At 44.4% G+C, this 27,340-nt stretch overlaps 1 protein-coding gene across 7 annotated transcripts in view; it reads right to left on the bottom strand.

Annotated features, from left to right (window-relative positions):
* CadN (neural cadherin) overlaps nt 1–27,340 on the bottom strand; it is a 307,286-nt gene that overhangs the window by 32,727 nt on the left and 247,219 nt on the right. For all 7 annotated transcript variants that reach the window (XR_005110559.2, XM_037428692.2, XM_037428688.2 and 4 more), the window contains exons 21-31: nt 26,404–26,634; nt 24,929–25,188; nt 23,580–23,839; nt 18,158–18,291; nt 17,654–17,902; nt 17,222–17,431; nt 16,722–17,012; nt 16,385–16,632; nt 15,782–16,059; nt 14,282–14,630; nt 12,066–12,314 (exon numbers count right to left, since the gene is read on the bottom strand). Coding sequence is in view for 6 of the 7 variants with exons in the window: in XM_037428692.2 (XP_037284589.2) it covers nt 12,066–12,314; nt 14,282–14,630; nt 15,782–16,059; nt 16,385–16,632; nt 16,722–17,012; nt 17,222–17,431; nt 17,654–17,902; nt 18,158–18,291; nt 23,580–23,839; nt 24,929–25,188; nt 26,404–26,634 (2,759 nt within the window). In the remaining variant the exon portion in view is untranslated. The remainder of the gene's footprint in view (nt 1–12,065; nt 12,315–14,281; nt 14,631–15,781; nt 16,060–16,384; nt 16,633–16,721; nt 17,013–17,221; nt 17,432–17,653; nt 17,903–18,157; nt 18,292–23,579; nt 23,840–24,928; nt 25,189–26,403; nt 26,635–27,340) is intronic.

The raw sequence follows: 27,340 nt of genomic DNA, 5'->3' as shown, positions 1-27,340 counted from the left end.
TAGTGATTAAATTCACAGCGTGTTTCGGCTGCAAAACATGATTATTGAAGCTTTCAATCGCAGTTTGCGAAGTAGGCATTACAAGCAAAAACTCCGCCAGCAGTGCAACTGTATAAATTATGGAGTAACCTGCAATTAGAGGTTCGCGTACATCGCAAATACCAACAAACTGTCCTTTATTAATTAGTTTTTTTATTCCCAGAAAGAATGATTGATTCGTGGGGTTTAACGTCCCAAACCACCATAAGATTATGAGAGACGCCGTAGTGGAGGGCTCCAGAAATTTTGATCACCTGGGGTTCTTTAACGTGCACCCGAATCCCAGAAATAATGGGTAAGCCATGAGATGAACTGACATTGCGAGAAGCATACTATATGCTGCCTGCGCATCACTGCTGTGTTGCAGTGAAGCATGTTTTGTTTTACACAGGCACACATTTTGGATAACCATGAGACCATCCCGAGGAAGCGAACGCGGCAAAACTCACGGAAATTTCTCTTGCTTCATCCTCAAAATGGCCGAAAAACCACGCCGCGAGACCGACGCAAAAAAAATCAGTTCGGAAGCAATTTTTTTCACCACACGATAGCAAATCATCTTTTTGCTTCATGGCTTTGGCTACACCAGCTGCCCTAGCTCTCACACCACGTGATGTAAACAAGCAGAAGAAAATTCAACATGGCAACAAAGGCGTTGCCGGAGGCTGGCGTTGGCGCAATCGCAAACTACCCGCGCAGCACGACAAAGCTTGTGGCCTTGACAAAGACGCGATCATTGAGAGCCTGGTTTGGATTACGATCGCTGCGAACACTGGAAGTAGAAGACGGTACAGCAGCAGAGAGTCAGCATGCCCTAACGTGTGTTGCTCTAACGTGTCTCCGTTGCCGCTGCTGCCAGTGCGTCAGCTCGTGCCTTTCTGCTGGCGCATCTCCAAAACAACGCTCGTACAGGTGTAAACTGTTTATTTTCAGTACTTTGTATGCATAGTTAGAACTCTGTCTGAATTTCGATGCTGAGAAAACGGGCAAAATGAAATGAATTCCCTAGCGATGAAAGCGGTGGCGTGTATACGAGGGACTGAACGAATGTGAACATTTTTGACGGGTGCGGACATGGATTTGCGGTTGCTTTGGCATTTTCTCTTGAACTGAATTCTCCAAGACTGATTCTTTTCATGTCCACTTTGTGGCACGTTTTTCAAAAGCAAGAAGTAGTTGACCCCAATAAAACTCTTGTTGTTAATTTTCATAATCACCTTTAACTTGTTTTTGGTTCGTGCGAATTCGGGGTGATACGAATATTTTGAGTGCTCCCTTCGAGCTTGTATCATAGAGATTCTACCGAACTATATCAGCGTACTTGACAGGACAGAGCAGATACCAAATTTACTCGCGTAATGAACGCACTCTCATAATAAACACACCCCCAACTTCAGACATCAAAATTTGAATTTTTTTTCCCCTGCGTATAAACGCACCCCCTACATTCATCCGCTGCAGTCTTGCTAACCGACACCTGGCGCCTCCTCACCCATTGGCTCTCTTCCATTTTTTTTTTATTCCTTTAGAGACCCCCCTCAACCACCTCAACTCCCCCCCCCCCCCCCGTTGCCCCTTGTATATTGCTTTTCTCTGCAGGTCCCCTGTCTTATCTGTGGGCCACAGTGGGGTTCAGGAGCAGTGCAAGTGTAGAGACATTACAGCTGATAAGCACACAGCAAGAGGTAACCAAACTGCCCGCGCCAACTGATGTCAGTCGCTTAGCAGACGACGCACAGTTTTGCTATCCACCTATTGAGTTAACGTAGAAGTTATTTTATTTCAGGGGAAATTCAGCACCCTGCTACACGACAGTTTTGTGGTGTGTTTGGCGGTTTTCCAGGCCCGGCGCCCCAGGTGCTGAGTGATGATGCGCTAATATTGATAACAATGATCTTGGTGTTTGTCATCGCGGTGCTAACTGGCGGCAATGACTGGTAGTGTCTCCTTGCAGTAGCTTCACTTTTTTGTGTTGGTGCATTGGTTCATCTCAAATCGTGCGTCTTCCCAGCATCGCTGTAATATAGCACCTCTTTGAATCATTTGTTGTGTGCTCTTCAGCATGTGATAATTTTGAGCACCAATATCAACGACATTACGTTCTAGCACGAGGTGGAGCAGCTGTGTATGACTGACACCAGTGGTGTTTCAAGTATTGCGTTGTCAGAGAGTCAACGGTCGGTTATAAAAGCTTCCAGTTCGAGCGTTGCATCCAATGTCTCTCTTAACGCACCTCTGCGGTGCAGCAAACGTTGGCCTTATACATCTCTGACTGCACCATAATAAAAGAGACTCTGACTGTGGTGTTCTTAGAATTTCAACAGCAACATGGGTGATTGACTGATTGATTGATATGTGGGGTTTAACGTCCCAAAACCACCATACGATTATGAGAGACACCGTAGTGGAGGGCTCCGGAAATTTCGACCACCCGAGGTTCTTTAACCTGCACCTAAATCTGAGCACACAGGCCTACAGCATTTCCACCTTGTGTTTGGTGGGCCACACTTTTGCCGCGGCCGCCAGAAAGGAAGAAAGGCAGCCCCCTCGTCATTTTGTGGAGATAAGGAGCAGCACCACGACGCCCTGCTGTTTCCATGTGCTGGGCGCAGCGTGGCTAAAATCGCTCTACAGAAGTAGTAAGGCGGTAAGTTGGGCCAGTTGGTTAGGATCCATCGTGAACTTTCTTACAGCGCAACACCAGAAAAAAATACAGGACAGGGAAGGAGTAGAACAGAAAGAAAAGACGGCGCTGACTCACAACTGTTGTTTATTGGAAAAAAAAAACGGGGTCAAAAGTATATATAGGTCCCGGCAGCCTACATCACAACATGCGCAGAATACGAGGTGCACCGGGTTTAACGTCCCAAAACCACCATATAATTATGAGAGACACCGTAGTGGAGGGCTCTAGAAATTTCGACCACCTGGGGTTCTTTATAGTGCACCTAAATATCAGCACAGGGGCCTACAACATTTCTGCCTCCATCGGAAATGCAGCCGCCGCAGCCGGGATTCGAACCCGCGACCTGCGGGTCAGCAGCCGAGTACCTTAGCCACTAGACCACCGCGGCGGGGCGGACCTTGTTCAAGAGACAGCCTTTTTAAATGTAGAGCTCTCAATATAGAGCTTCGGGCCAGAGAGCCCATGCCATGTAAATAATGTAAATAAACCCTCTCTACGAAGTTCCACCTCCTCCTGCCTCGACATCTTGTTCTCGGATCTCCGGTGCCGCGAGCCCGGTCGCAATAACTGGATGGCAGCGGTGGGATGAGACTCTGCGACGGAAAGAGACATGGACCGGAGGTCAGCCGAAAGCCCTAGCCCTGGAATTCGGCGGGATCGACGCAGCGCACCACGACCGCACATATTCGAGTCAGTGCCTGGCTTTGTGCTTGAGATGTATCGAGTCTTTTAGCTTCATCATCATCATCATCAGCCTGACTACGTCCACTGCAGGACAAAGGCCTCTCCCATGTTCCGCCAGTTAACCCGGCCCTGTGCTTGCTGCTGCCAATTTATACCCGCAAACTTCTTAATCTCATCTGCCCACCTAACCTTCTGTCTCCCCCTAACCCGCTTGCCTTCTCTGGGAATCCAGTTAGTTGCCCTTAATGGCCAGCGGTTATCGTGTCTACACGCCTACACGCTACATGCCCAACCGATGTCAATTTCCTCTTCTTGATTTCAGCTATGATATACTTAACCCCCGTTTGTTCCCTAGTCCACTCTGCTCTCTTCTTGTCTCTTAAGGTTTCACCTACCATTTTTCTTTCCATTGCTCGCTGCGTCGTCATCAATTTAAGCTGAACCCTCTTTGTAAGTCTCCAGGTTTCTGCTCCATAGCTAAGTACTGGCAAGATACAGCTGTTATATACCTTCCTCTTGAGGGATAGTGGCAATCTACCTGTCATAATTTGAGAGTGCTTGCCAAATGTGCTCCACCCCATTCTTATTCTTCTAGTTACTTCAATCTCGTGGTTTGGCTCCGCGGTTATTACCTGCCCTAAGTAGACAGTCTTTTACAACTTCAAGTTCACTATTACCTTTCTCGAAGTATATATAAACATCCTGGAAGAAATCTACAGGGGATCAACTGCTACCATAGTGCTTCATAAAGAAAGCAACAGAATACCAATCAAGAAGGGTGTAAGGCAGGGGGACACAATCTCCCCAATGCTATTTACCGCGTGCTTACAGGAGGTTTTCAGAAGCCTAGAATGGGAACAGTTAGGAATAAGAGTTAATGGAGAGTACCTTAGTAACCTGCGCTTCGCCGATGACATTGCATTGCTGAGTAACTCAGGGGACGAATTGCAACTCATGATTACGGAGTTAGACAAGGAGAGCAGAAAGGTGGGTCTTAAAATTAATCTGCAGAAAAAAATTAATCTTTTAGCTTAGACCCGTTAAAGGATAGGTAAACCAACAACTGCCTAGACACTGTAGTTGTTATCTTAGCACAAAGCAGCACTGATTGATTATCTGAGCAAGAAGATTATGCAGTAAAGCTTAGGTAATTCAATAGGTACGCGAGTTTTGTAGGAGTTGTAAGGGTACGTTGCGGGGAAAGTTTTGGCATGTTGAAGAGCAGAGGAGTAAAAAAGAAATAGGAAAAGTGTAGAGAGGGAGGTTAGGCACATAGTGCTACTTGTGTGCTTATGCTTTTGGTCTCCGCTGTGGGATTCACCAGGGTTCAATTTCTCCAGACCCAGAATTGAAACGCTGGTGGGTTTGTGCTTTTTTTTTTTTTTTTCACAGCTGAGTCAAAGCAGAGTAGTCGCCATGGGCCTGATGAGATTGACTAGAGATAACCTGCTAAACCTGTGTTGGGTTCTCGACCTAGGATTCGAAGATGATATGCCTACATGCAAACTCCGTGAGGTAATTCTCGAAAGTAAAAGTAACATGGCTTTTATTGAGCACTTCAGAAATATCTATTTATTGAAACAGGAATCGATAGAGAAACAGAAAATAAGGGAGGAAGAATACAGAAAGGTGATGCAAGAAATTTCTGAGTAGGAGGAAAGGTTCAAACGCGAGTGTGAAAAACTAGAACGCAGGTTAGATGGGAAGCAGAGGAGTGGTCAATCGGTACAGGTAGCACACGAGAAGTGCGAGGAACAGTTGAGTGCGGTGCAAATTGGAGCCGCAGGAAAAGCTAGCAACTATGAGGGTAGCAGTAGATTCACAAATGAACCAAGGTTGACAGCTGCGAAAGAAGGTGCGATAAGAGGAGAGGCTGACGAAAACCACAGTAAATGTGGTGGAGCGCTGTGTCAGGGGAATTCTAGTAAAACAGCTATGGTAGTTGTAGACAACCTGGCACACACACAAAGTGAGAGTGTCCCGACGTGGAATCGGGCCAGCGGAGTCCAAGGAAATTTCGACACGCTGAGCAAAAATGCCAGCGTCGGGTGAGCAGAGTGTATGGAAGCAGCGCAGGGTGGAGTAGTTGTGGACAGCTCCCAAGCATGTGAGCTTGGTCCACGTAAGAGCATCGCTAAGGTGGATCCTGCATACGGTGTCCAAGAGGATTTTGACCCGCTAGGCAGGAACACCAGAGTGAATTCAGGAGAGGGAGCGAAGGCAGAGATTAGGAAGTGCAATGCAGTTGTGGGCAGCTCCCTGGAATGCCAGCTAGCTTCGTCAGAAGAAAACAGCTGCAATGTTACGAGATGCGTTAAGCTGTCCACCAGACGGGAGAGTGAGGGAGAAGATGATTTGTGCACAAATCTTTCAGACTGTGTGGTCAAGACAGCTAACGAAATGAGCCCGAGTACAGGCGAGAAAGAGAGGCGAGTGGAAGAGTCTGAAATTGGCCCCAAGAGGCGTAGACGGAAGCGGCGTCATAAAGGCAGGAGTGCGACAACGTGCACAACCCCCTTGAAGAAAGCCAGTAAGCGTTTCAGCGTAGTTAGCCGAACGAGGCATTTGTCATCCGCGCCGAAGTTGGGTTGCATGCGTCCGAGCTGCCGGACGAGGAGAAAAGGAAGGGTGCGTCGGGTTGAAATGCAGACAAAAGGAACGGGACCATCTGCCTGCCGTCATCGTATCCACACGTTTGATGGGACATGGAAGTGCCAGGTCGCTGGCTCGCAAGAAGTAGCTGAGCGAGGGGAACAATGCAGGCCGCCAGCAAGGAGCTTAGCGGGGCTCAGAGGCGAAGCGAATGAGTTTTGCAATTGTTCTCTACTCCGTTCACCAAGAAAGGCCCACAGAGCTTGACCACCATGTGTACAGCTGAAAAATGAGCGAACAGCTTTTAGTTTGTGAGAGACGGTCGCTCGCGGATTTGTTTGTTTTCATTTTGAAGTTTTGTTTTGACTGTTTTGTTAGTTTTGATTGTGTAACAGTTCAAGTATCTCGGCTACTAAAACAGCGTTTAGGTAACTGATTTTACGTTTTGTTTACTTCTGAAGCTCTGTATGTTTCGGTTTTAAAGGTTATGTGCTGCCCGGTTGCATAACGATACGCCTAGGAGCGTTTTTCGAGTAAGAGCGACATTAGAAACAAATTTTGAGTGAAGGAGGACACTCGAGGATATTCCTTGTGAGCTTTTTCAGGATTCATGCGAAAGTTTTTTATTGTTATTTTTTGTTTTGTTCGCATGTGTCCGGTGTGGACGTAAAGAAAACGGCGAGTTCGTTGGTTCGGAAATTAATGTGAAGCTTCTATGATGACGGTAACCGCAAGTCAGAATTAGTCATTAATCCTCGCAAGATCACTATAACGTGCGTTTGCGGACGTGTAGTGTTGGGATATTACTAATAAGGGTGCAGCATGACAGTTATCTCTTGGTCGGCTCAAATGAAACTGACGACTAGCTTTGGCGGCACAAAATTTTGGGGACTAAAAGACGGCGGGAAGCAAAAGATTTTATTTAGGAGTACAGTAAAAGCTCGTTAATTCGACACCCGTTAACCCTTTCGGCCCTGGCGGTGTCACTTGACACCACCGCACAAATTTTCCCCTAGTATCTCGGAAACGTAACCAATACTGCTCATTCTTGGGGGCATAGTTCTTCGATCCCCACTGCAATTGACACCAATATTGCGGCACGTTTGTGGAGGTAGCAGCCACAAAGAAGAACAAGCGTGACCGAGCTCTTCCGTGAAGCCGATGCGCGTAAGTTGAGGCGGGTAAGCGCCATTTTCGGGACGACGTACAGAAGCTGTTTCAGTGAGTATTAGGCTGAAAAGTAAGACGTTGGTTTCCATTTTGTGTGCACCATTGATTGGCAGAAAAAATAAGCCACTTTTTTTATTTTCCAATCACAGGTCCCTAATTACCTAATTTGATGCCATGTTAATTAATCCGAAAATACTTGTACCAGTGGCTCAATTTTTTGTTTGTGGTCTTCTGAGGTCCTAAATACTAGAAAAACGCACACAAAAAGTGTATCTGACCAAAATAAAAAATCCAGGGCTGAAAGGGTTAATTCGGATAATTCGGACGGCTCTATTGGTCCCGGCCAAAGTGCATGTTAATCTATTGGACCAAACCTTCGTTATTTCGTCAGAATTCGGCTCCGCACCGCTTAATTCGGACAAATGCTGACGGCTGCTGCTACACAAAAGTGTGATAAAGCAGGGCACCACTGCAGTGAAACCGAAACCTGAGTGGCATCGCCATCATCATCAACTAGTGGGGGTGATCGCAGCGTCACCGAACGTCGGCGTCTTCTTTCTTCTCCACTCAGCGCCTCCGACGCCATTTTCCCTTGTGTTGTCGTGTCGAAACCATCTCTTCTTGCGGAGTTCTCTTTTTCTTCCATTGTGACTGTATTTGCATGCCACCACCATCGTGCGCTACAGTGATGGCAACGCCGAAAAAGCGGCAGTACTACGACGCGAAGAACTTGGCGACTAAAGTGGAAATTTTGGAAGCACTGAAGAACGGCGAATCGCGACAGCAGGTTATGACCAAGTACAACGTGAAGCGGAGCACGTTGGGAACGTACGTGAAAAATGAACAACAGATTCGACAAGCCTTCGAAAGCGAGAAGTTTCATGCCTCTAGAAAGCGGTTGCGAACCGCAGCTCATCCCCAGCTCGAAGAAGCTTTGCTCCGGTAAATTACTGACTGTCGCAACGCGCATCTGCCTTTGAGCGGACCTCTCATCATGGCGCAAGGTGAGAAGTACGCTGCAATGATGAACATTGAATCATTAAAGCGTCAGAAGGGTGGTTTGCGAGGTTTCGATGGAGACACGAACTTGTCTGCAGGAGTGTGTGTGGCGAAAAGGCCAGTGTTGATGAAAGCGTGACCACCGAGTGGAGAAATGTGAAGCTGCTGGAGCACATCGCCACATATGAACCACGTGACGTGTTCAATGCAGATGAAACTGCTCTATTTTTCAGAGCTCTGCCCGACAAGACGGTGACTTTCAAAGGAGACGTGTGCTTTGGTGGCAAGAAGTGCAAGCAAAGGATAACTGTGCTTCTTGCCGCCAATATGACTGGCACGGAGCGCTTGCCACTACTTGTCGTCGGGAAGGCGCTTAAGCCACGTTGTTTTAAGAACGTCAAAAGCCTTCCTGTCGAGTACACAGCGAACAGGAAGGCATCGATGACATCGGACATTTTTCACGGCTGGCTGCAGCAGTTGGACCGGCACTTCCCGTCGAAGGACCGCAAGATAATTATGGTTGTTGACAACTGCAGTGCCCATAACTGTACAGTCGAACTGAAGAGCATCAAAGTAGATTTTTTTGCCGCCCAACACTACGTCTGCTCTTCAGCCGATGGACCAGGGTATCATTCACTACGTGAAGTCGAAGTACCGCAAGCACCTGCTAGAGCGAATGATCCTATGCTCAGAAGCTGGAAAGTTGTATCAAGTGGACTTACTCGGCGCAGTGCACATCATCGCCCACGTGTGGAAAAACACTCCGCCGCAAATCATCGCCAACTGTTTTCGGCACAGCGGTTTTGTGAGGCCCGAGCATGCAGCAGTAGCTGACGATGGCATCAAGGAGGTGTCAGCCGAGTCCACCGACGGATGACTGCCCGACTTTCGATGCTGTCCTTCCCAAAGATGTGACCTTTCAGGACTACATCGCAATTGACCATGGTGTCGCCACGAGTAGTCTCCTGACCGATCAAGAGATTATTAATGATGTCACGGGCGCCCATGAAGACCACGATTCCGACGAAGAATCATGCGAGGAGATACAGCCGCGACCTCATCGCACCTCACGGGAAGTCTTGGAGGCGCTGTTAATATTAGAGGACGCTTGCCTGAACACTCCCGACAGCTTGCGTGCTGTTGGCCATTTGGAACAGTTAAGAAAAATTGTGATGTCAGCCGGAATCTGCGCGAAAATGCAGACAACAATTACAAAATACTTCAACAAATAAAGGTATGCTTCTGCAGCTTGATTTTAAATGTTGTTTTCCCTGTTCATTCGTTAATTCGGCATTTGGTTAATTCGGACAGTTTTTCCGGTCTCGTGAAATCCGAATTAACGAGCTTTTACTGTATGAGGCCTGGTAAGTTACAGCGGATTACTAACGCTGGAACACAAGCATGCCACGGAGAGCACATCGATTGATTGTTTATTTTCTTAAAACAAGTTTAGGAGAATATTATTCTTGTGTTGGGATTGGGAGCTTCGGCGAAAACTCAGAGAAATGATCTGACTGCTGCTTTGTGTTTGATCAAAATACTTAAGGAAGGTTGGTTTTAGAATATTTTTGGACTCGATGTGTCTCAAGTGCGGATAGAGTGCTCTCCCGTGTCTGTGGTTGTATGTCTGTGTAATCCCAGGGAGAAAAGGCCCATGGATGATTGAAGATTGCCTATTGCGTCATTGGCAGTGGCCTGGATGACGCCACCAAACGACGACGCTTTGGGCAACCTGTACGGCTGGTCACCTTCAGGTCGCTAGTTTCCCGCCGATGGACAAACTGTTGTGTTTGGCGGGCCACTCTATTGCCGCGGCCGCCAGAAAGGAAGAAAGGCACCCGCCTCGTCATTTTTTCGAGATAAGGAGCAGCACCAAGACGCCCTGCTGTTTCCATGTGCTGGGTGCTGCGTGGCTGAAATCGCTCTACGGAGCACCGCTGTCCTTCGGGTCCACGCAGAGATGCGACACGTAGCGTCTTTGTGCCCCGGTAAAAGCCACAATGCCGAGCTTCTGCTGATTACGGACGCCGGACCATCACACTGTGTGTCTCCGACAGATGAGCCGCCGACGCTCAAATCAGCACCAGATGTCCAGGCATGGCCCCTCCATGGCACCTAGACCGCTACTGCAGTTCGACAAAGCTTGGGTGGTCGCCCTGAGCGGCAAGATGAGAGACTTGTTTCACCCCGCTCAAGCAAGATTCGTCGAACGAGGCAGCATCACCGGGACCATACACGTGCCTGGTTTGTGTAGGTGTGTTTGTTGGGGGCGGTGCCACCATAATGACACTCGTGTGTGCTGCGGGACATGTTATTGGACAGTGCCATATGAACCTGTTTCCCGATCTAGGGAAATAAGACTGTATTTAATCGACTCTCGCGGTCTGCTTAGTGTGGTTCACGGAGCTTGTTCAAGAGACAGCCTTTTTAAATGTAGAGCTCTCAATGTAGAGCTTCGGGCCAGAGAGCCCATGCCATGTAAATAATGTAAATAAACCCTATCTACGAAGCTCCACCTCCCCCTGCCTCGACATCTTGATCTCGAATCCCTGGTCCCATGAGCCCTGGTCGCAACAGCCTCCACCGGAAAATGCAGCCACCGCAGCCGGGATTCGATCCCGCGACCTGCAGGTCAGTAGCCGAGTACCTTAGCCACTAGTCCACCGTGGCGGGGCAGCAACATGGGTGAAATGTGCCAGCACAGATGCCTGGCTAGTGACAAGAAACACAGAGCATCGACAGCATATGTGTGTGTGGTTGGGCGGGTGGCAAATGAAGGCGAGCTTAGCATAGTGAAAGAATTTGCAGACACGTAAAAAATTATGAACAGTGCGCACATATTGCACCTTCAAGGCGATCGCCATTTGCATTGAATAAATTGTTTGTTGCTTTTAGCCACTGTACTGCCTATTTTTAGTGGACCGGAGAGGAGCCCTTGTCCTTTCCACATTTCTTCCTGTTATATGTTCTTGCCAGCCAATGTGGTCTAACTCGGCGTCTTCAGGTGCCTTCTCGTTGATTCTAGGACTAGCGCCAAAAATGTATGTTTAAGAATCAAAGCGAAAGTTATTCACAACATTGCGAATCCCAGCGATTTCCAATTCCTCAGTGCTTTCTTCATCACTTGTAGACACTGATGAAGGCGACGACGACAATAGTTGTGACGAATACACAACTACACGTGCACGCCTAGCAGACGAAATGCTAGCTGAAACCTTGGTCATCACTTCGTGAGGCTACGTTATCAGACGGGGTGTGACTGCACAAGGTGGCCCCACAGCAGCCCTGCCAGAGCTACGAATGGATCTTTTTCATGGGCACCTTCTGCGCATGTGCACTGGAAACACTCCAACGGCGCGACCCCCAAAATATTTTTGGTGGCTCACGACCTTTGACACCTGCTAAACACACCATCTTGTAGCTCATCCATGTATGCAAAGGAACGTACAAGCTGTCATGCTGTTGCGTCGACCGGAAAGTCTTCAAATTTGCTTTTGGCTCTCTCCGCTAAGGGCGCTGTACCAACCAATAAGAAGATCCATTGCCGGGCTTTGCACCAGTTTTGAATCACACTTTATACTGGTTCTCTTAATCAATATTAGGAATATTTATTTGCCTTTCCATTGCATTAGCAGTAGTGAATCATTACTAGGAGGTCCACAACTACACCTTGACACAGATAACCATAAGACCACCAAAGCAGGTCTCATTCTGTGCAGGACTGCACAGATTAAAATACATCCTGTTTTTGTCATTAAAAAGGGCTGTCAACAGTACTGCGAAAAGAAACGAAAAACGCGAGGACAATAACACTGCTCCAATACCATAACTTCAATTTGACTACTTCTACTATAGATCGCACAACTAGCAAGACTGATAAGCAAACTACACTCACCTCACTGTTATGGACAACATTTTTAATACAGCCTTGAAATCCCTCTGTGGTATGTCGATGCCGCCAAGCATATGCACCAAGGTCTTTGCCCCCAACATGAGTTCCGCCCAACTGAAGTGGAGTATTTACGTTCAGGAACTCGTTGAACTCCGGCACCTGAGTGCTATTCTCACAACGGGATCGATCAATGGTTTGATTTCCCTCGTGAGTTCGTGCTAGCATGCAGTTGTCAACCATTAATCGTACAGACTGAAAGAAAAAAAGAATGCAATAATGATCACACACTAACAGCATTAAACACTAGAAAGAATTAAGCATAACAGTTCAAAATTCAAAACATCAAAATATTTGCATAACAGCAATGCTGTATGTTGGAAGCTATACCAACATGAACAAATAAACCTAATTGCTCCAATAGTTGATACAACAGTAAATTGTTAATTTTTCATTACAGTATTGCCTGAAGCACATATGAATGAAGAATGGCATATACAACCGACGTAATTCTTTTTTTAACTGCCCTCTTGCTCCAATACTGACAACTGTTTGTGTGACTTTGCATGACCACCCTAACGAAAATATGCGCAATCAATGCATTTTTGAAGGAAGCCAGCTAAAAGAAATGCAGGAAAAAGTTACACGGTCTGTAATCGAGGTAGCTTTTGCAGTGCCAAAAAAGAAGGAAAATGCTTTCCTTACTTACATTTAAGAAATGCTTTAAGGTCATAAAGTTAAGTTTACTCACTGGTGCCACTGCAGTCAAAACAAATAGAGCAAAACATCAGCCAATTCATTGCTACAATTAGTGTTCAAAGTTACCCTGATTGTTCAATCTCTTGATATAAAATATATGATTTAATTATGCAGTGGAATCTTACTGATACAATTCTGCATAATATGTTTTTCGGCCTAATGTGTTTCATTTTATTCCCCGCCAACATCACCAGAAAATAATGCAATCACACCAGCGATCACAACCGTGCCCTTGAAATCAAAGTTCAATAGCTGTTGCTACTCTAGCAACCCCCGCCCCCCCCTCGTGTTTTTATAAGTGGGTAAAAGCGCATGAGCAGCACTCATGCGCTTTTACCCACTAATAAAAGTTACTGTGCCCAGGGGCATTTAATCTAGGACTTGTTACAGAACAAGGCAGCGACGGCGAAAACCCGGCAAGAGTGTCTATTTCATTGCTATTGCAATAAAAATGCAGTTTTTACTACTAAATAAAAGATTTGCATTAGCTCAGCCTTCGGTTCCCCTTCTGTTTATTTTATAAATTTTCGTACCAAACCTGCACATAATGAAATTCTCTTTATAAAAAATTTTTGCAGGAATTTGCCTACTTGGTTATATTCAGGTTTAACTATATATATTGAAATCTAAGAGACAATAACGCCAAGGAAAGTATAGGGGAGGTTATTAGACCGAATTGTAAAGTAAATGTGAAGAAAAGAAAAAGTGGCTGAAAAAATCACTTTCATTTCATTATTATAGTGTCAAAACACGGAAAAACGATTCCTTAAGTATACACTTCTTTCCCTTATTCATTAACGCGGGTCTCACACTGGCAGACTTGGTGCCTTAGGTTGTATACGAGGGACTATTTATTGGTCAGCTGCCAGCTCGTAATGATTTCACGTGCTACGCGACGCCACACAGGCTCAGGAAGAGTGTGCCCCACTCACCGCCATGGCTACAGTTGGCACTGACTGACACTCCCACGTTTAAATTCACATATATACCCAATAAAGTGGCTGGGAGGATAGCTGCCATGGTAGCTCAGTGGTAGAGCATCGAACGCGTTATTCGAAGATCGCAGGTTCGGTTCCTGCCCACGGCAAGTTATGTTTTCACCAACTTTTCTTTCTTCACATTTACCTTACAATTCGGTCTAATAACCTCCCCTATACTTTCCTTGGCATTATTGTCTGTTAGATTGCATTATTATAGTGTGAAAACACGGAAAAACGAGCCCTTAAGTATACACTTCTTTCCATATATATATATATATATATACACACACACACACACACACACAAAAGTTGTGTATTGCGATGAAGCCACCTTTGTTGCATTACTGTAAAACAAAGCCGTGAAGGCAACTTTTTACATTGCTATTTCCATATTACTTGCACTCCCACTACAGCTCCGAATTTTTTTGCATACTTTGTGTGGGCTATAAGCAAGAAAATATGGTACTATGAACTGTTCATCACCTGTCGGTCCCAAAACACATCCAGTCGGTGCCAATTGCCATTGTTGAGATGCTCCTCAACATCAACAAAGAGTTCTGCTGTGCCAGAACCGAAGTCTAAAAGCAGCCTAGGCCTTCCTGCATTGAGTTCCAGAGAAATGAAGTCTTGAATGACTATTTCCCCTGGGTCAGGCCGGGAGATAGGCCCATTGTACAACAGTAGTCCGGTTGGGCGCTCTGTCATAAACTCTAGGCTCAGATGGGAGTCTTCACACTGCTGTAAAGGAGGGAACCAAGCCCAGCCCTTGCCATTGAAATGTCGTGTAGTTTGTTGACACTGTGGTCCATGGAATCCAGACTGGCACCGACAGCTGCATCAAACATCACAGCCATCAGAGAAAGCAGATATAGTAAATAGAACAAGAATATTATTTTGGGTGATATGCTTTGCCTTGTCGTAACAAATAGAAGAATGAATGTAACACATATTAAAGAATAAGTTAATGTTATCTAAAGAAGAGAGAAAATTATGGTGTGTGTTTCGCTCGAACACTTGCACACAGGTTTCTGTTAAAACTAACATGGTAAACAGCCAATCACATTACGTTAACAATACTTTTAAAAATATCTCTTCCTAGTAGGGCACTGTGTAGTCTTGTGCGTGCTTAAATTGAACTTAGATCTCATTTTATTTCTGATCGTGCCAGAGAGCCCAGGCCAGACTCAAACTTGGGCTGGGAGCCCAGGGCTTGTTTTTGGTTTGTAATAGGCCAATATAACACAAGCACGGTAAGCACAGGATGTGATGTAATGTTTTTTTTTATTATTATAATTTTTCGAACAGGAAGCTCAGCAGAAAAAAACGAGGTAATGAAATTTGCACTTTGAAAATCTGTGTGCAGCTAGTACTATCTTTAGAATATTTGAATAACAGATAACTAGAACATACTTTGTGTAAGTTCAATATGGCTAACAACTCACTGACTAAGCCAGGCCAAGGGAAATGAACTAATGTGGACAACTCTGATATAGGTAAGTACAAATTTAAAGCTCATGTCAAATTATTACAAAGATTCACAAGATATTCGTTAAAGCTTTACTCACAAACTAGTGGTGTTTTATAGTAATGTAAGATAATATTATTGTCCACTTTGACTGTGGTATTTTTAGTGGTACCTCACAAATTATGATACTCTTTTTTTTTTTTCTTAGCATTACTTATAAACTTGACACTTACTTCAATTTTTCCACTTTCAGTTTTATGCAGCCACCATAAACATTTTAAGAGTAAGAAATCACTACAAGTTCCATGCACTGCTTTTCAAGAAAGAAAAGCTCTGTTTCCATGTAATATATAGATAGAGCCCTCTGAAATAACTCTCTCTATCAATGTATTTCTAAAGAAACTATAATAGCTTTGCCACAGATAAATATATTCATTGAAGTTATTAAATAGTGCACAATACATTTAAGTTTCTTATAACCATCCATGTTTAAAAAAAAAAAGCATTAGCCTACACACCTGATTCCTGTATATGTGTCCACACAACGGCCATTGTTGTAGCACGGAGGAGGTCTTTTGCGGCAGGATTCGATGTCGGAAAAGTCTCGAGCACCACACGTACACTTTGCCTTCACCCAAGTATTCACTCCCACAAAGGATGTTCGATTAGCGTTCACCATTACAGGGTTACGATCAATCATAAGCACATTAGTGCAGCTACCTTCACAATTGTGATTTTCCAGGAGGCACTCATCAATGCCCACCATAGTAATGTTAATGCCCACTTTCTCTTCAATCTGTGAAAAAAAAAGAGTGCATCTTTACAAAAACCGACAAAAAGCACATTGTCAAGTCCACACATTCATTTTATTCCCTGTTCCAAGACTCGACCACAGTCCAAGATTGTGTACTAACTGACTGATTTTTTTTAGAAAGCATCAGATGAATTAGCAAGACTGTCCAAAAATGTCTTCATTCATGCAGCACAAACTCATAAAGCCATAGAATTCAAAGCTGCTACATGCTGTCACTAGTGCTTTCTACACAACTCAGAGAGCTAAGAAATGCAGCTCTTTTGAGTGACAAAAGACAAAACAAGGTCATTGAAAAAATTTAGCTTACCTCTCGCCGATTCACTGCAACCACACCATTTAGTAAACTGGCCTTGTAATATGGAGAACCATGAGCAGAGAACCGTATATCAGTTATAGGTGGGCGTGACTGCTTGAGGATGACGCTGAAGATGTCGACATTATACGGCTTTGTCTTGATTCGCTCAGCAATCAGATCTCGAAAGATTTCATATTTGCTTTTCACTTGTCGTTGCTTTTTCCAGTCCCAAACCCTTATAAAATCTTCATCAGTAATGCCTAAAAATTGGTAATAACAAGATTGAAAACTCGCTTTTTGTCCAGAACTTTAGCCTCAGCAATAGGTTCCACTGAAGAAACTAACTTACCAGTGACGCGTATGGAGCCAGAATTGTAGATGGCTTCCTCAGGGATTTCTTTGACAGTTACTGTCACGTTGGCATGGGCATCCATTGTATGCATACGGTCGTACACTAAGAAGCGTAAATGATAGGTGCCAGCTCCTGTTGAGTTGAGCATAGTGATCATGCCTGTGTGGCCATCCATGTCGAAGTTAGGATGAGCATTATTATTCTCCCAAAAGAATGTCTTATCAGGCAAGTCCCAATCGTCCAGGTCCTCAACATGAATGCGTCCAATTTTTGTTGGTGGAGACTCCCCTGTTTTCAAGATACCAATTGCAGCATAATGAGGCAGTGAATATGCACATATATATCACAGGCCAAAATGAAAAAAATGTATTACAATGCATGACGCTGTTGCTAAAGTCATGCATGGTCATGAACCCATTGATACACTGTGGCTGGCACATCTGCCAGCCTGAACATAATGCATTTGCAAAAAACAGCTACTCCAAAGCAATACTTACCCTTGAAGTTGTACACAAAGATGCTTTTGCTGCCAGGGTGCATGCGGTTGTCATTAACATCTCCAATAATGACAGTGAGAGTAGACGTCCCCGTGAGAGATGGGTTTCCATTGTCTTTGATAAGAATGGGAACCAAATATTCCTTCTGCGTCTCTCGGTCAAATGTTTCTCGAGATCGCACCACAGCCATACCATCTCCATTCGCACCAGCTATAAGAACGAAATTAGGTCACAATTTATGCAAGTACATGAAACAGTTACACAAACAGTACCGTCTCTAATCTGGGTTATTTACTAGACAATAATACCAAGAGCAAACATCCTGATACCATCTAGTTAAACCAACTAGGTAGATCACACACATACAAAAAGAAAGAAAGAAAAGACAACACTTTATAAAGCACACATTGAGAACACTATAAGACAACGTACTTGGGTCATGTTCCACTCTGAAGAACTGCTGAATAAGCTCTGGGGCATTGGGATCCATGCGGAAAGTAAATGGAGGGCCGTTGTTTTTAGAACGATCGTCATCATCAGTGGCCAAAATCTCTTGCACTTTCTGGGGAGGTGTGTGCTCTGGAATGACTGGCCTGTAGTCATACTGGAATCTGGGTGGGTTGTCGTTGATGTCACTAACTACGACAGTCAATGTTGCGGTTGCTGTCCGTGAAGGCACACCTGCAAAGGCATTTTGAATTTTAACTGATAACGTAGAGACACACTTGCACACTTGAAAACTGAGCTCAGTAACAACATGTTTCACATGGTTGAAAAGCCACATCTACGGGTAAAACTTTTACTTTGTTAATTATTAAATTTTATGTACAGCCTAAATGTATTAACACAAGGAAAGCCATTTGCTCCAACTACATTATACTCTGCCAGACCTTCAAACACACCCTATCACGAGCAGATGATGTCATTAATACTGACCATCATCAATAGCCAGAATCTTGACTTGATGTCTCGGAATGTCCTCTCTGTCAAGTGTTCGCTGAATTTCAACAACACCATTAGGATTAATCTTGAACTGTCGCTTCTTGTCAGACGAACGGTCAATCATGTAGCTGAAAAAGGAAAAAAAAAAGAGGAATGATGTAGTGATTGACTCACAAGGCAAGTGAAGAAATCAAAGAAAAAGTAGAGAATGTGGAGAGGGAGGGGGCAAACATGAAGTGAGAGCAATGCAATGCACATAACTAGAGGCAAGCTGTGTAACACAACTTACAGAGTGCCTCAGTGACACAGGAGAAGCTTTTGACACAAGTAGACATGGTGTTAATGCTTTGTTATATGCTGTAGAGAGCAAGCTAACCTAAAGAATCTACATTACACATGATGTCTGGCAAAATATGATTGGCAAAGAAAGTTCATCTCCATAGTTGTGAATGCTAATTATATTGTTTAGTTACTCAAAATGTGTAACTAGAACCACAGAGGAGTTTCAAATGTTAATCAATGCCAGATCATGTTCATCATACTATTTTTTCCTGCAATAGCCCACTTGCTACAGCTACATTGAAGTTATAGCAGACAAGTCTCCAGTCCTTTTTTTACAATGCACGTATGCACAGTAGACTGAGCTTGAACTTCCTAATCTTCACACACGATACAAGTTCTTTAATGACTATACAGTACAGGAAATAAGCATAAGGAACTGTTCTTTAAGCATTTCAGAGTCGCATTTTCTTTTTTTTTTCTTTGGGCATCATGAGAAGTACAGAATGATTATTTTTGGTTGTGTAAAAAAAGAAAGAAAGCAATGAGGGGAAATGAACTCTTAATATGTTCCAGACTTTCTTATTTGAGAAAGGAGGTAAACGACACAGCAGTATTAATAAAGAACCATTGTTCTCAGTATGCCTATGCTTCTTCAAGCACAAGGGCAATTCTATTCTGAATCCAAAATCTTGGAGGCCAAACATATAAAAGTTTGCTTGCACATTTAAGTTTGACAGAAGGCTGTACTATATGCCAGAGATTGTTATAATATTCGACTAGCCTTTCAGCTGGAGAGAACTTATTGCATATTCGTAGATGAGCAACATGCAGTCAGGAATTGCTGAGAAGTCTCTGGTCAGTGAAACGAGCAGAGAATGACTACTGAGGACCTTCAATGGGGAAAAAAAAAAAAAAAAAAAAAAAAAAAAAAAAAAAAAAAAATCTGGGAAACTAAGTTTGAATGTAGGTTAGAAGCTATGTTAGGGTAACGAAGCTCCAAGAAAGCCTCTGCTAAGGGCACATCAGTAAAAAGACTTATGAAAAGTTTCAGAATTTGACCTTATGGCTAAGCTTGGTGCACACTAAGCACTAGAAGAGCCACTGCAACTCCAGTGAATGTATAGAAGGTATCTTACACTACACACATTTCAGGCAAAGGGACAGGCAGAGAGATGCTCCGTTAGGGGAAAAACAACTATATTTTTTTCTGGTTGCCTCTACCCCTATGCATAGCTGAAGGTCTTATGTGAGCAGCAGTCTTAAAGTAATCAATTGATGGCGGTGATTGAAGGAGTTCTTCCATTTGAGCTCACAGACAAGCAAGGAAGGGAACAGATAAAAGAGAGAGCAAGAGATGACGGAGATACGACAAAAGTCAGCTAGAGGCCGTCCTGAACAAAGCCACTAATGCAAGGAGCACGCTCATTACCACAAAAGAGGCACATGGTAGTACAGTTGAAACCCGCAATAACAAAATCGGTGGGGAAAACACAAAATGTCACTCTTGCGGTAATTTCGTTGGCGCGAGAATACGGCAGAAAAGACAGAGAATTTACAAAAAACATTTCATTTCCAAAAGTCGGTAAGTTTACTTAGGTGGGCCTTACCATGGAGCAATTTCATGCTTCTCGACTCACACTGTAAGAAATAGTCCATCGCCACGTCATCGTCATGCTCGCCGAAAAACATGCGAATTGTGTCGAAGGCATTCAGTACATCCTGCAGACTTGTTGTATTCTCTGGCTGCTCCAATCGTTGCTCATCGGGATCGGCCGCCTCGCACACGCTACTGACGATGGCTTCATCAGTCACTTCTTCATGCACGACAACGCCTTCGTCCACGCTAACGAACTCATGAACGCTGAGGCCATCGGGAATCTCATTTGCCACGGCACAAAGTTCGCCCCATGCACTGGTCAGTGACGGCAGCACTGCGTTGTTACCAGTACCGTCATCTAGTGCATCTACAGGCGAACCTTTTTTTGGTTCTGCTGGATCAGTGCATGATGCCTGCGGAGTGACAAGGCCAGCGTGTGCGATGCAATTCGTTATCACGGCTGGACTCGTCGTAATTCATGTGACGGCGATCATCTCTAGCGCCATGAACAAGTCCACGTCAGTGGAACGCTTCATATGTATATTCAGCAGCAAACAGTGAATCAGCCTCTCAGTAAGTGCACTTCACGCTGCGAATAACTCCCTGATCGAGAGGCTGCAGCACCAAAGTGCAGTTTGGTGGGAAAAACACCAGGTGCACGTTTCCGAGCTGCACGTCAACGTGGTGGGCGGTATAGTTGTCGAGAAGAAGGCAGACTGACCTGTTTGCCTTCCGCATGTCGACATTGAAGGCCTGGAGCCAGCTGCTAAATATAGCCCGCGTCATCCATGACTTCAAGTTCGCGGTGTAGCTTACTGGCAGCCTGCGATTCCCCTTGAAATAGCGGGGCTTCTTGCTCCTGCCAATAACGAGCAGAGGCCGTTTATCTGTGCCATTCACGTTGGAGCACAATAAAATCGTCACGCGCCGCTTGCTGTGCTTGCCACCATGGCACTTCTGGCCTTTAAAGTCTAAGGTCTTGGATGGCAGCATGTAATAAAATAATGGGCCTTTAAAGTCCAAGGTCCTGGATGGCAGCATGTCATAAAACAATGCCGTTTCATCGGCATTATATATGTCCGAGGGCTTGTACTGGCCGAGCAGTTCTTTGTTGCTCAGCAGCCACAACAACGTTGCCACAGAATCAACGGCTGCTGCCTCCCCAGAGATGACTTTGGCCACGATGTCATGGCGAGCTTTGGAACGGCTCAGCCAGCCGGGACTCACCTTAAAAACGTCGTGGCTTAGCATACAAGCGAAGTCCGGCACTTTCTGTTGCAGGATCCTGCCAGATAAACGCACCTTGTTGGCACGCTGTTCACAAAACCACGCGAACACCGCCTTGTCCACGTCCGGGAACGCTGCAGCCGTCACAGTTTTGTTTCTTGCACTCGTGCCGTTTTCAAGTGCACTAAGAATGGAGGCCTCGTTTTTGAGAATCGTGGACAACGAGCTGCAAGCAAAGCCCAATTCTTCGGCGATGTCTATTCTTTTTTCTGCCCATTTCCACCTCGCTGGCGATTGCAGCCTTATCTTCCAGCATGAGAAACGCTCGCTTTTTCGTTGGGGGCGACATCTTCGCAGGCAGCGAAATCGGATGAATCAATCGCAACACACAGTTCACGTAGCACCAAGCGACCAAGCAAACTCTCCACAAATGGCTCCACACATGCGACCATGTGTGCGCAAAGCCGACAAAGCCAAGCAGAGAGCCAAGCCAACGAACGACACTCCATGAGGATTGTGGCTTTGGCTACGTACGCAGTCCGCGATAACGAGCAAATGTTTTGGCAATCCATCAACATCATCATTGTCGCAAGCTTTAAGTTTTTTTTTTTTTTTGTAAACAATGATGACGGCTGCTTCTCAAGTGCGCTTAACGATAGTTTTGCACAATTTAAGTGTAGCATGAATGCATTTCAGCAGTTTTCAAATGTAAATGTTGCAAGAGTAGACTATTTGTACACTCGTGCTTCAAAAATTTCGTTGATGAGGGACTGCGGTATAAACATTTTTCTTAGTCGCGACTTACAAAGTGCATTGAATCCTATGGGCGTTAGCCGGTGCTCCGAAAATATTTCGTTGCGGTGAGAATTTCGTTCTCTCGTGATTTCGTTATCGCGGGTTTCGATTGTATTGACAGTGTAATGAAAAAAACTACAAATTTGGTAAGCATGCATATGTCTGTGGTCGTAACAGTCGCTGCCTTGAGCTATGCCATAAATATTTTGGCAATTGATGCTAGTCCATTGCAATTGCATGGGCTTTGCCACCTATGTCCTGACATGACTCTCCCCGTCTCCGTGGTCTGTCGCGCTGGGGGAGCAGGAGTGAGTATTAACCCCTCTCACCCAGTAGCGGATGTCGACTGTGGTGCCGTGCGCAAAGTCTCTCAGCACGTTTCGCGCGCGCGCGTCAGGAGTGAGTCATATATTTCCGGGACAACCTAGAGTGAGCATGCATTTCTTTCCTGTCCGTCGGCTCCTATTGTTTGAGGCTGGTCTGCCTTCGCCAACAGCACCTTGCGCCTGCGGCGAACGCTCAACTTTTGTTGCCCCTTTCGAACGCTAGGCCGAAGAGAGGTGCGTTATCTTAGCGCGTGGTCGTACTACACCGACCCGTATCTCTCGAAGCCAATGCGAGTGGAGTTTTGCCCTCGCTCAAGCGACCGAACACTGTCGTCCCGGTGTCATCGTGAATCACTTTTGCCCACGGAGACGTGCTCACGGCACCCCTGTGTAGTATTTCTCGCCTGTGGTGTGGATAAGCACATTTGCTTTCCCGCCACCCCTTTTGCAACACGCTCTGTACTGCGTTTTGGTGTTGCCCCACGCAATAAAGTGTTGAGACCTTGAGCAGTACTGTGTTCTTGCCACGACGATGGTTAACGCGTGCCCTGCGGCTCGCCAGGACCGAACCCACGCTAGTGACCGTACTCCTTCGGGATACGTGTACACTACAAATCCTTTAACAGCAGCGCACGAACCGTGCAAGTCGTGTCTCCATAGATTCTTGAGCACAGCACAATGCAAGCATGCCCATTTCACAACATGTTCGGCAGCCTCTCATGACATCTCACACTGCACAAACTTAGAGGGAGAAAAATTTTTAGAAAGATACAAAAAATTGCGCACAACATTGCGCACGACCGGGCGAAGTGAGAGTGAGAGAATGTACTGGTGCATAAGCAATGTTCAAAGAGTTGATATTGCTGCCTAAGGGGGAAACTGGGCATTGTACCTTTTTGTATGGCATAGCTTACCGACGTCCCACGAATGTGAAATGAACTTAAAATTGAGCAACAGAAATTGAAAAAATTGGTCACAATTAGGGCAGAGCTCACGAAATGACATGTGTCCTATACACTTTCATTCTGCCATCTTGCACGCAATGCACGAACGTTGGCTTTCAAATCAAAGAATACCAAAGAGAGCATAGAAATCGGAGGGTACCTGGAAATCGCTTTTAGTCGTATAGGTTATATGCAATAAATACCGATGTAATAATATCAAGCCAGAGGATGAATGGTAAAGTTACCTGACACGTGACTTTCCGCCTTGGTCAGCATCTGTGGCTTTGAATGTTGCAAGACTTGAGCCAACAGTGGAGTTCTCTGGGACTGACACTTCAATGTTAGGACGTTCAAACTCTGGTTTGTTGTCATTTATGTCCTTAACTCTGACTTTCACTTTAGCATAGTCCGCATGGTACGGATCAGTGGATTCACCACCATTGTCGCTAACTTGAATAGTGATATTGAAGCCAAACCGTTGCTGCAAATCCTCATAGTCAAGAGGCTGGAAAGAGAAAATCCATGCTGCAGTGTTACTAAAATGGTCCATCTGAAGCACCACATTGGAAATCCTGTTAACGCAATGTGCCAATAGTAAGAATACACACAACATACAGCAACTAGAGAAATTTACGTTACAGATGAAACTCAAATGAAACAAGATTCTAGGGAGTTCCCAATTTAACGAACTTCGATTCCCCAGATACTAATGCTCATAGGGCTCAGTGTCACCATCAACCCAAACTAATGAACTGGCTTGGCCGCCAAACCCAATTTATTGAAGCTTTTCCAGAAATAATCGAGGAAAAACAAAAGCTGCATGTTTCCTACCAATTTTGCAGAGAAGGGTTTTTATTCGAGTGTGTGGTCTACCGTTATCATATTAAAATGTCTTGGCGCCCCACTCATAGCCCTAGCTTTAGTTTGACAAGGCTGCACACCACACCCATGCATGGAGCAATGGATTTGGCAGTCAGCTGTGCTCTTACATAGTGTATAATGCTATGGGCAGCGGTGGTTGGTTTTGTGACTTCATGACACTAATCTTTTCCTTGCAACTTTCTGGCATGACCAGATCACATAATCACTTCATTCATTTTCAGCGTTTCTGCATGTCATTTGGCTGTCATTAATTTACCCTCTTTCTAGCCAGCTTGGCCCTGACATAGTTCCCCCTATGTCTGGTTGACATAGAGGGCACCACCACTGGAGACATTTCATGTCAGGGCCAGCCCTCTCAACTTTTCAGAAGTGCATGTACAGCACAATAGCTTGGTGTCGTTTGGTTGTTGCTGCATTTTAATTTTAGATTTTGAAGATCTGAAAAATCCTTTTCTTGATTTTCACACTTCTCAATTTAACCAAATATTAAGAGCACCCCAATAACTACGTTACATTGAGTTTCAACTGTAGTAGCTAGAATACATATGTATCAATTCTAAAGTACAGCTTCAGTACACATAACACAAGAAGCCCTGAAAAAAGAAAATGCATATGGAGGAAAAAGAGAACAGGTTGAAGAGTACCGAAAAATTTTGAACCATGGTAATATGCAATAAAACTATGGTAGGCTTAGTAAATAATATATGCACACCTTGGCAATCTTCAGTGATCCAGTTCCATCAGAATTGGTGACCATAGTGAATTTATCAGAGCCAAATGTGTTGTCAATAACTTTGTAGCTAAACCGATTAGTTTCTAGTAAATCTCCATCGTTGACTGATACAACCAAGATTGGATTCTCAGGAATATTGTCTGCTTCAGTTTCTTCAACATCTACAAACCAGTCTTTTTTGGTAAACTCTGGCGGCATGTCATTGATATCTTTGATCTTGATTGTGGCGGTCCCGGTACCTGCAATGAATGTTGTCACTTGGCAAATGCATAAAAAGCACCAAGATATCACAGCAATACAGGTAGTGAAATTATACAGTAAAACAAATGACATGCTGCAATATTTAGCAGCTGTCATTTGTCATTTGAGCATCTTACATGTCATAGAATAACCTTCTAGCTGCAAATCACTGTACAAACATGCTAACTCGCATTGAGGAATGTTGGATGACTCGTCTGTTCTGCTGCCATGCATTTGATTCCAGTTTTAAAATGCTCCTTTGCATACCATCATGTGCAGTCACACAGTAGTGAAAGAATGCCGGAATTGTTTCTACTAGAGTTTTGTCTCAGCTGTCGTGGTAAGAAATTTCAATACTCTGTTTTCATTTTCTTAGCTGCTGCTCTTAAAGGGACACTAAAGGCAACTATTAAGGTAACGTTGAGTGTTGAAATAGCAGTCCAGAAACCTCTTACTACTATTTTCGTGCCAAGGAAATGCTTATTTTGAAATAAAATCACATTTTAGTGGTCTGCATGACATCAGAGCACTTCAAGTCAACCGCGTGAATGGTGAACCCTCTAATGTAGCAGTTGCCCGCCTTTACTGCATGGCCACCGACACTGGTAGCAGCAGAGCGAAATTGCAGAGGCCATAGTAGCAACAATGGCCATTGAAGCTTATCACAATGGATGTTGCCAGAAAACCTGACACGACATTAGCTCGTGATGCTGGAACAGAGGCACAGCACTCAGCCCCTTCAAGCATAGGGGTTAATTTTGTGACACCCAGTAGAAAGTCAAGTCGGTTTCATAGTTGTAGCTGAAGTGCTGTACACTATTTTGGCATGTGGAAGAATCTGGATCATTGCAAAATATTTCACTTGTGGCACATATGGTGCCGTACATTTACCTTATTTTTTCGATTAGTAGAGCACTGCTTTAGGTGTTCTCAAACATTGATCTTTCACTCTAATGTCAGTTATTATTTGAATTTAGTGTCCCTTTAAGTATGTTTACTAATGAAATGTAGGGCTAGTATTCCAGAAATTTGACATCTGTTTACGGTCTACCTCGATTAAACAATATTCACAAAATAATGAAATTTTCTAATGCTGCTGTGGCTTCATTATAATGAGATTTAGCTGTAATATTTTACATAATTATAGGTTCTCGACCATTAGGCCACCTGCCAAATGAAGTGCATCAAGCGAAAGAATGAAATTGCAAACATACCTTTGAGCCCTCCACCGTCAACTGCCACTACTTTGATGGTGTACTCTGGGTTTGTCTCACGATCTAAGCAGCAGACTGCTGTTGAGATAACACCGGTTTCTTCATCGATGGTGAAAATGAGTTCCCCGTTTTCATTAACCTGATTTTGCTCGATGGAATAAGCAAGTCTTGCATTGTTGCCTTCGTTGGGATCGTCATAGTCTGTAGCAGTCATTGTCATGACAGTCATACCTGAAAATGTCCCAATTACAAATTGTAAAAAAATAAATAAACAAAATGGCATAAAACACTGAAGCCACAAGGTATACACCTATTGACTGACTTGTAGTAGTTAGTAATAGTTTCAAGACCTCCTTCTTTCATTCTAATCTAAATAAACTGAATTTTCAATGAGCATGGGAAAATAATGGTCAAGACAATATAAAAATAGTGTTGATTAGCTCTGTATGATGCAGCAATAATATGCTCTACTTATAGTGCATTATATAGACATAGCAATTGCCAATAATCATATCTTTATATATATATATATATATATACACATATATATATTGTAGTGGGGAATTCGCAAGGTACTGCCTAGTGGGACCATCTCTGTCCGAGTGCGAAGCGCGAGGGGGTGCACGAGCTGTAGACGCTGGACTGCTCGAGCATTTCGGTCCGTACCGGCTGCTTGCCTACTACCTGGCGTCGCTATTAAACTCCCTTGCAAAGTGGTGGAGGTGCTGGGTAGTAGGTACACGGTGACCAGTTGAGATTGGGTCATGCTTTGCAGGGTGGTACCTTGCTCGGTCGTCTGATCAGGCATTGCTGATGCAGTGGGCAGCTTCCGGCTTCGAAGTTCCAGGTTTGCGTACCCAGCACACTTCCACCTTATATATATATATATATATATATATATATATATATATATATATATATATATATATATATATAT

The sequence above is a fragment of the Rhipicephalus microplus genome, chromosome X, assembly GCF_043290135.1.
Source record: "Rhipicephalus microplus isolate Deutch F79 chromosome X, USDA_Rmic, whole genome shotgun sequence".
Lineage (NCBI taxonomy): Eukaryota > Metazoa > Arthropoda > Arachnida > Ixodida > Ixodidae > Rhipicephalus > Rhipicephalus microplus.
This window is presented reverse-complemented; position numbering and strand designations above follow the sequence as displayed.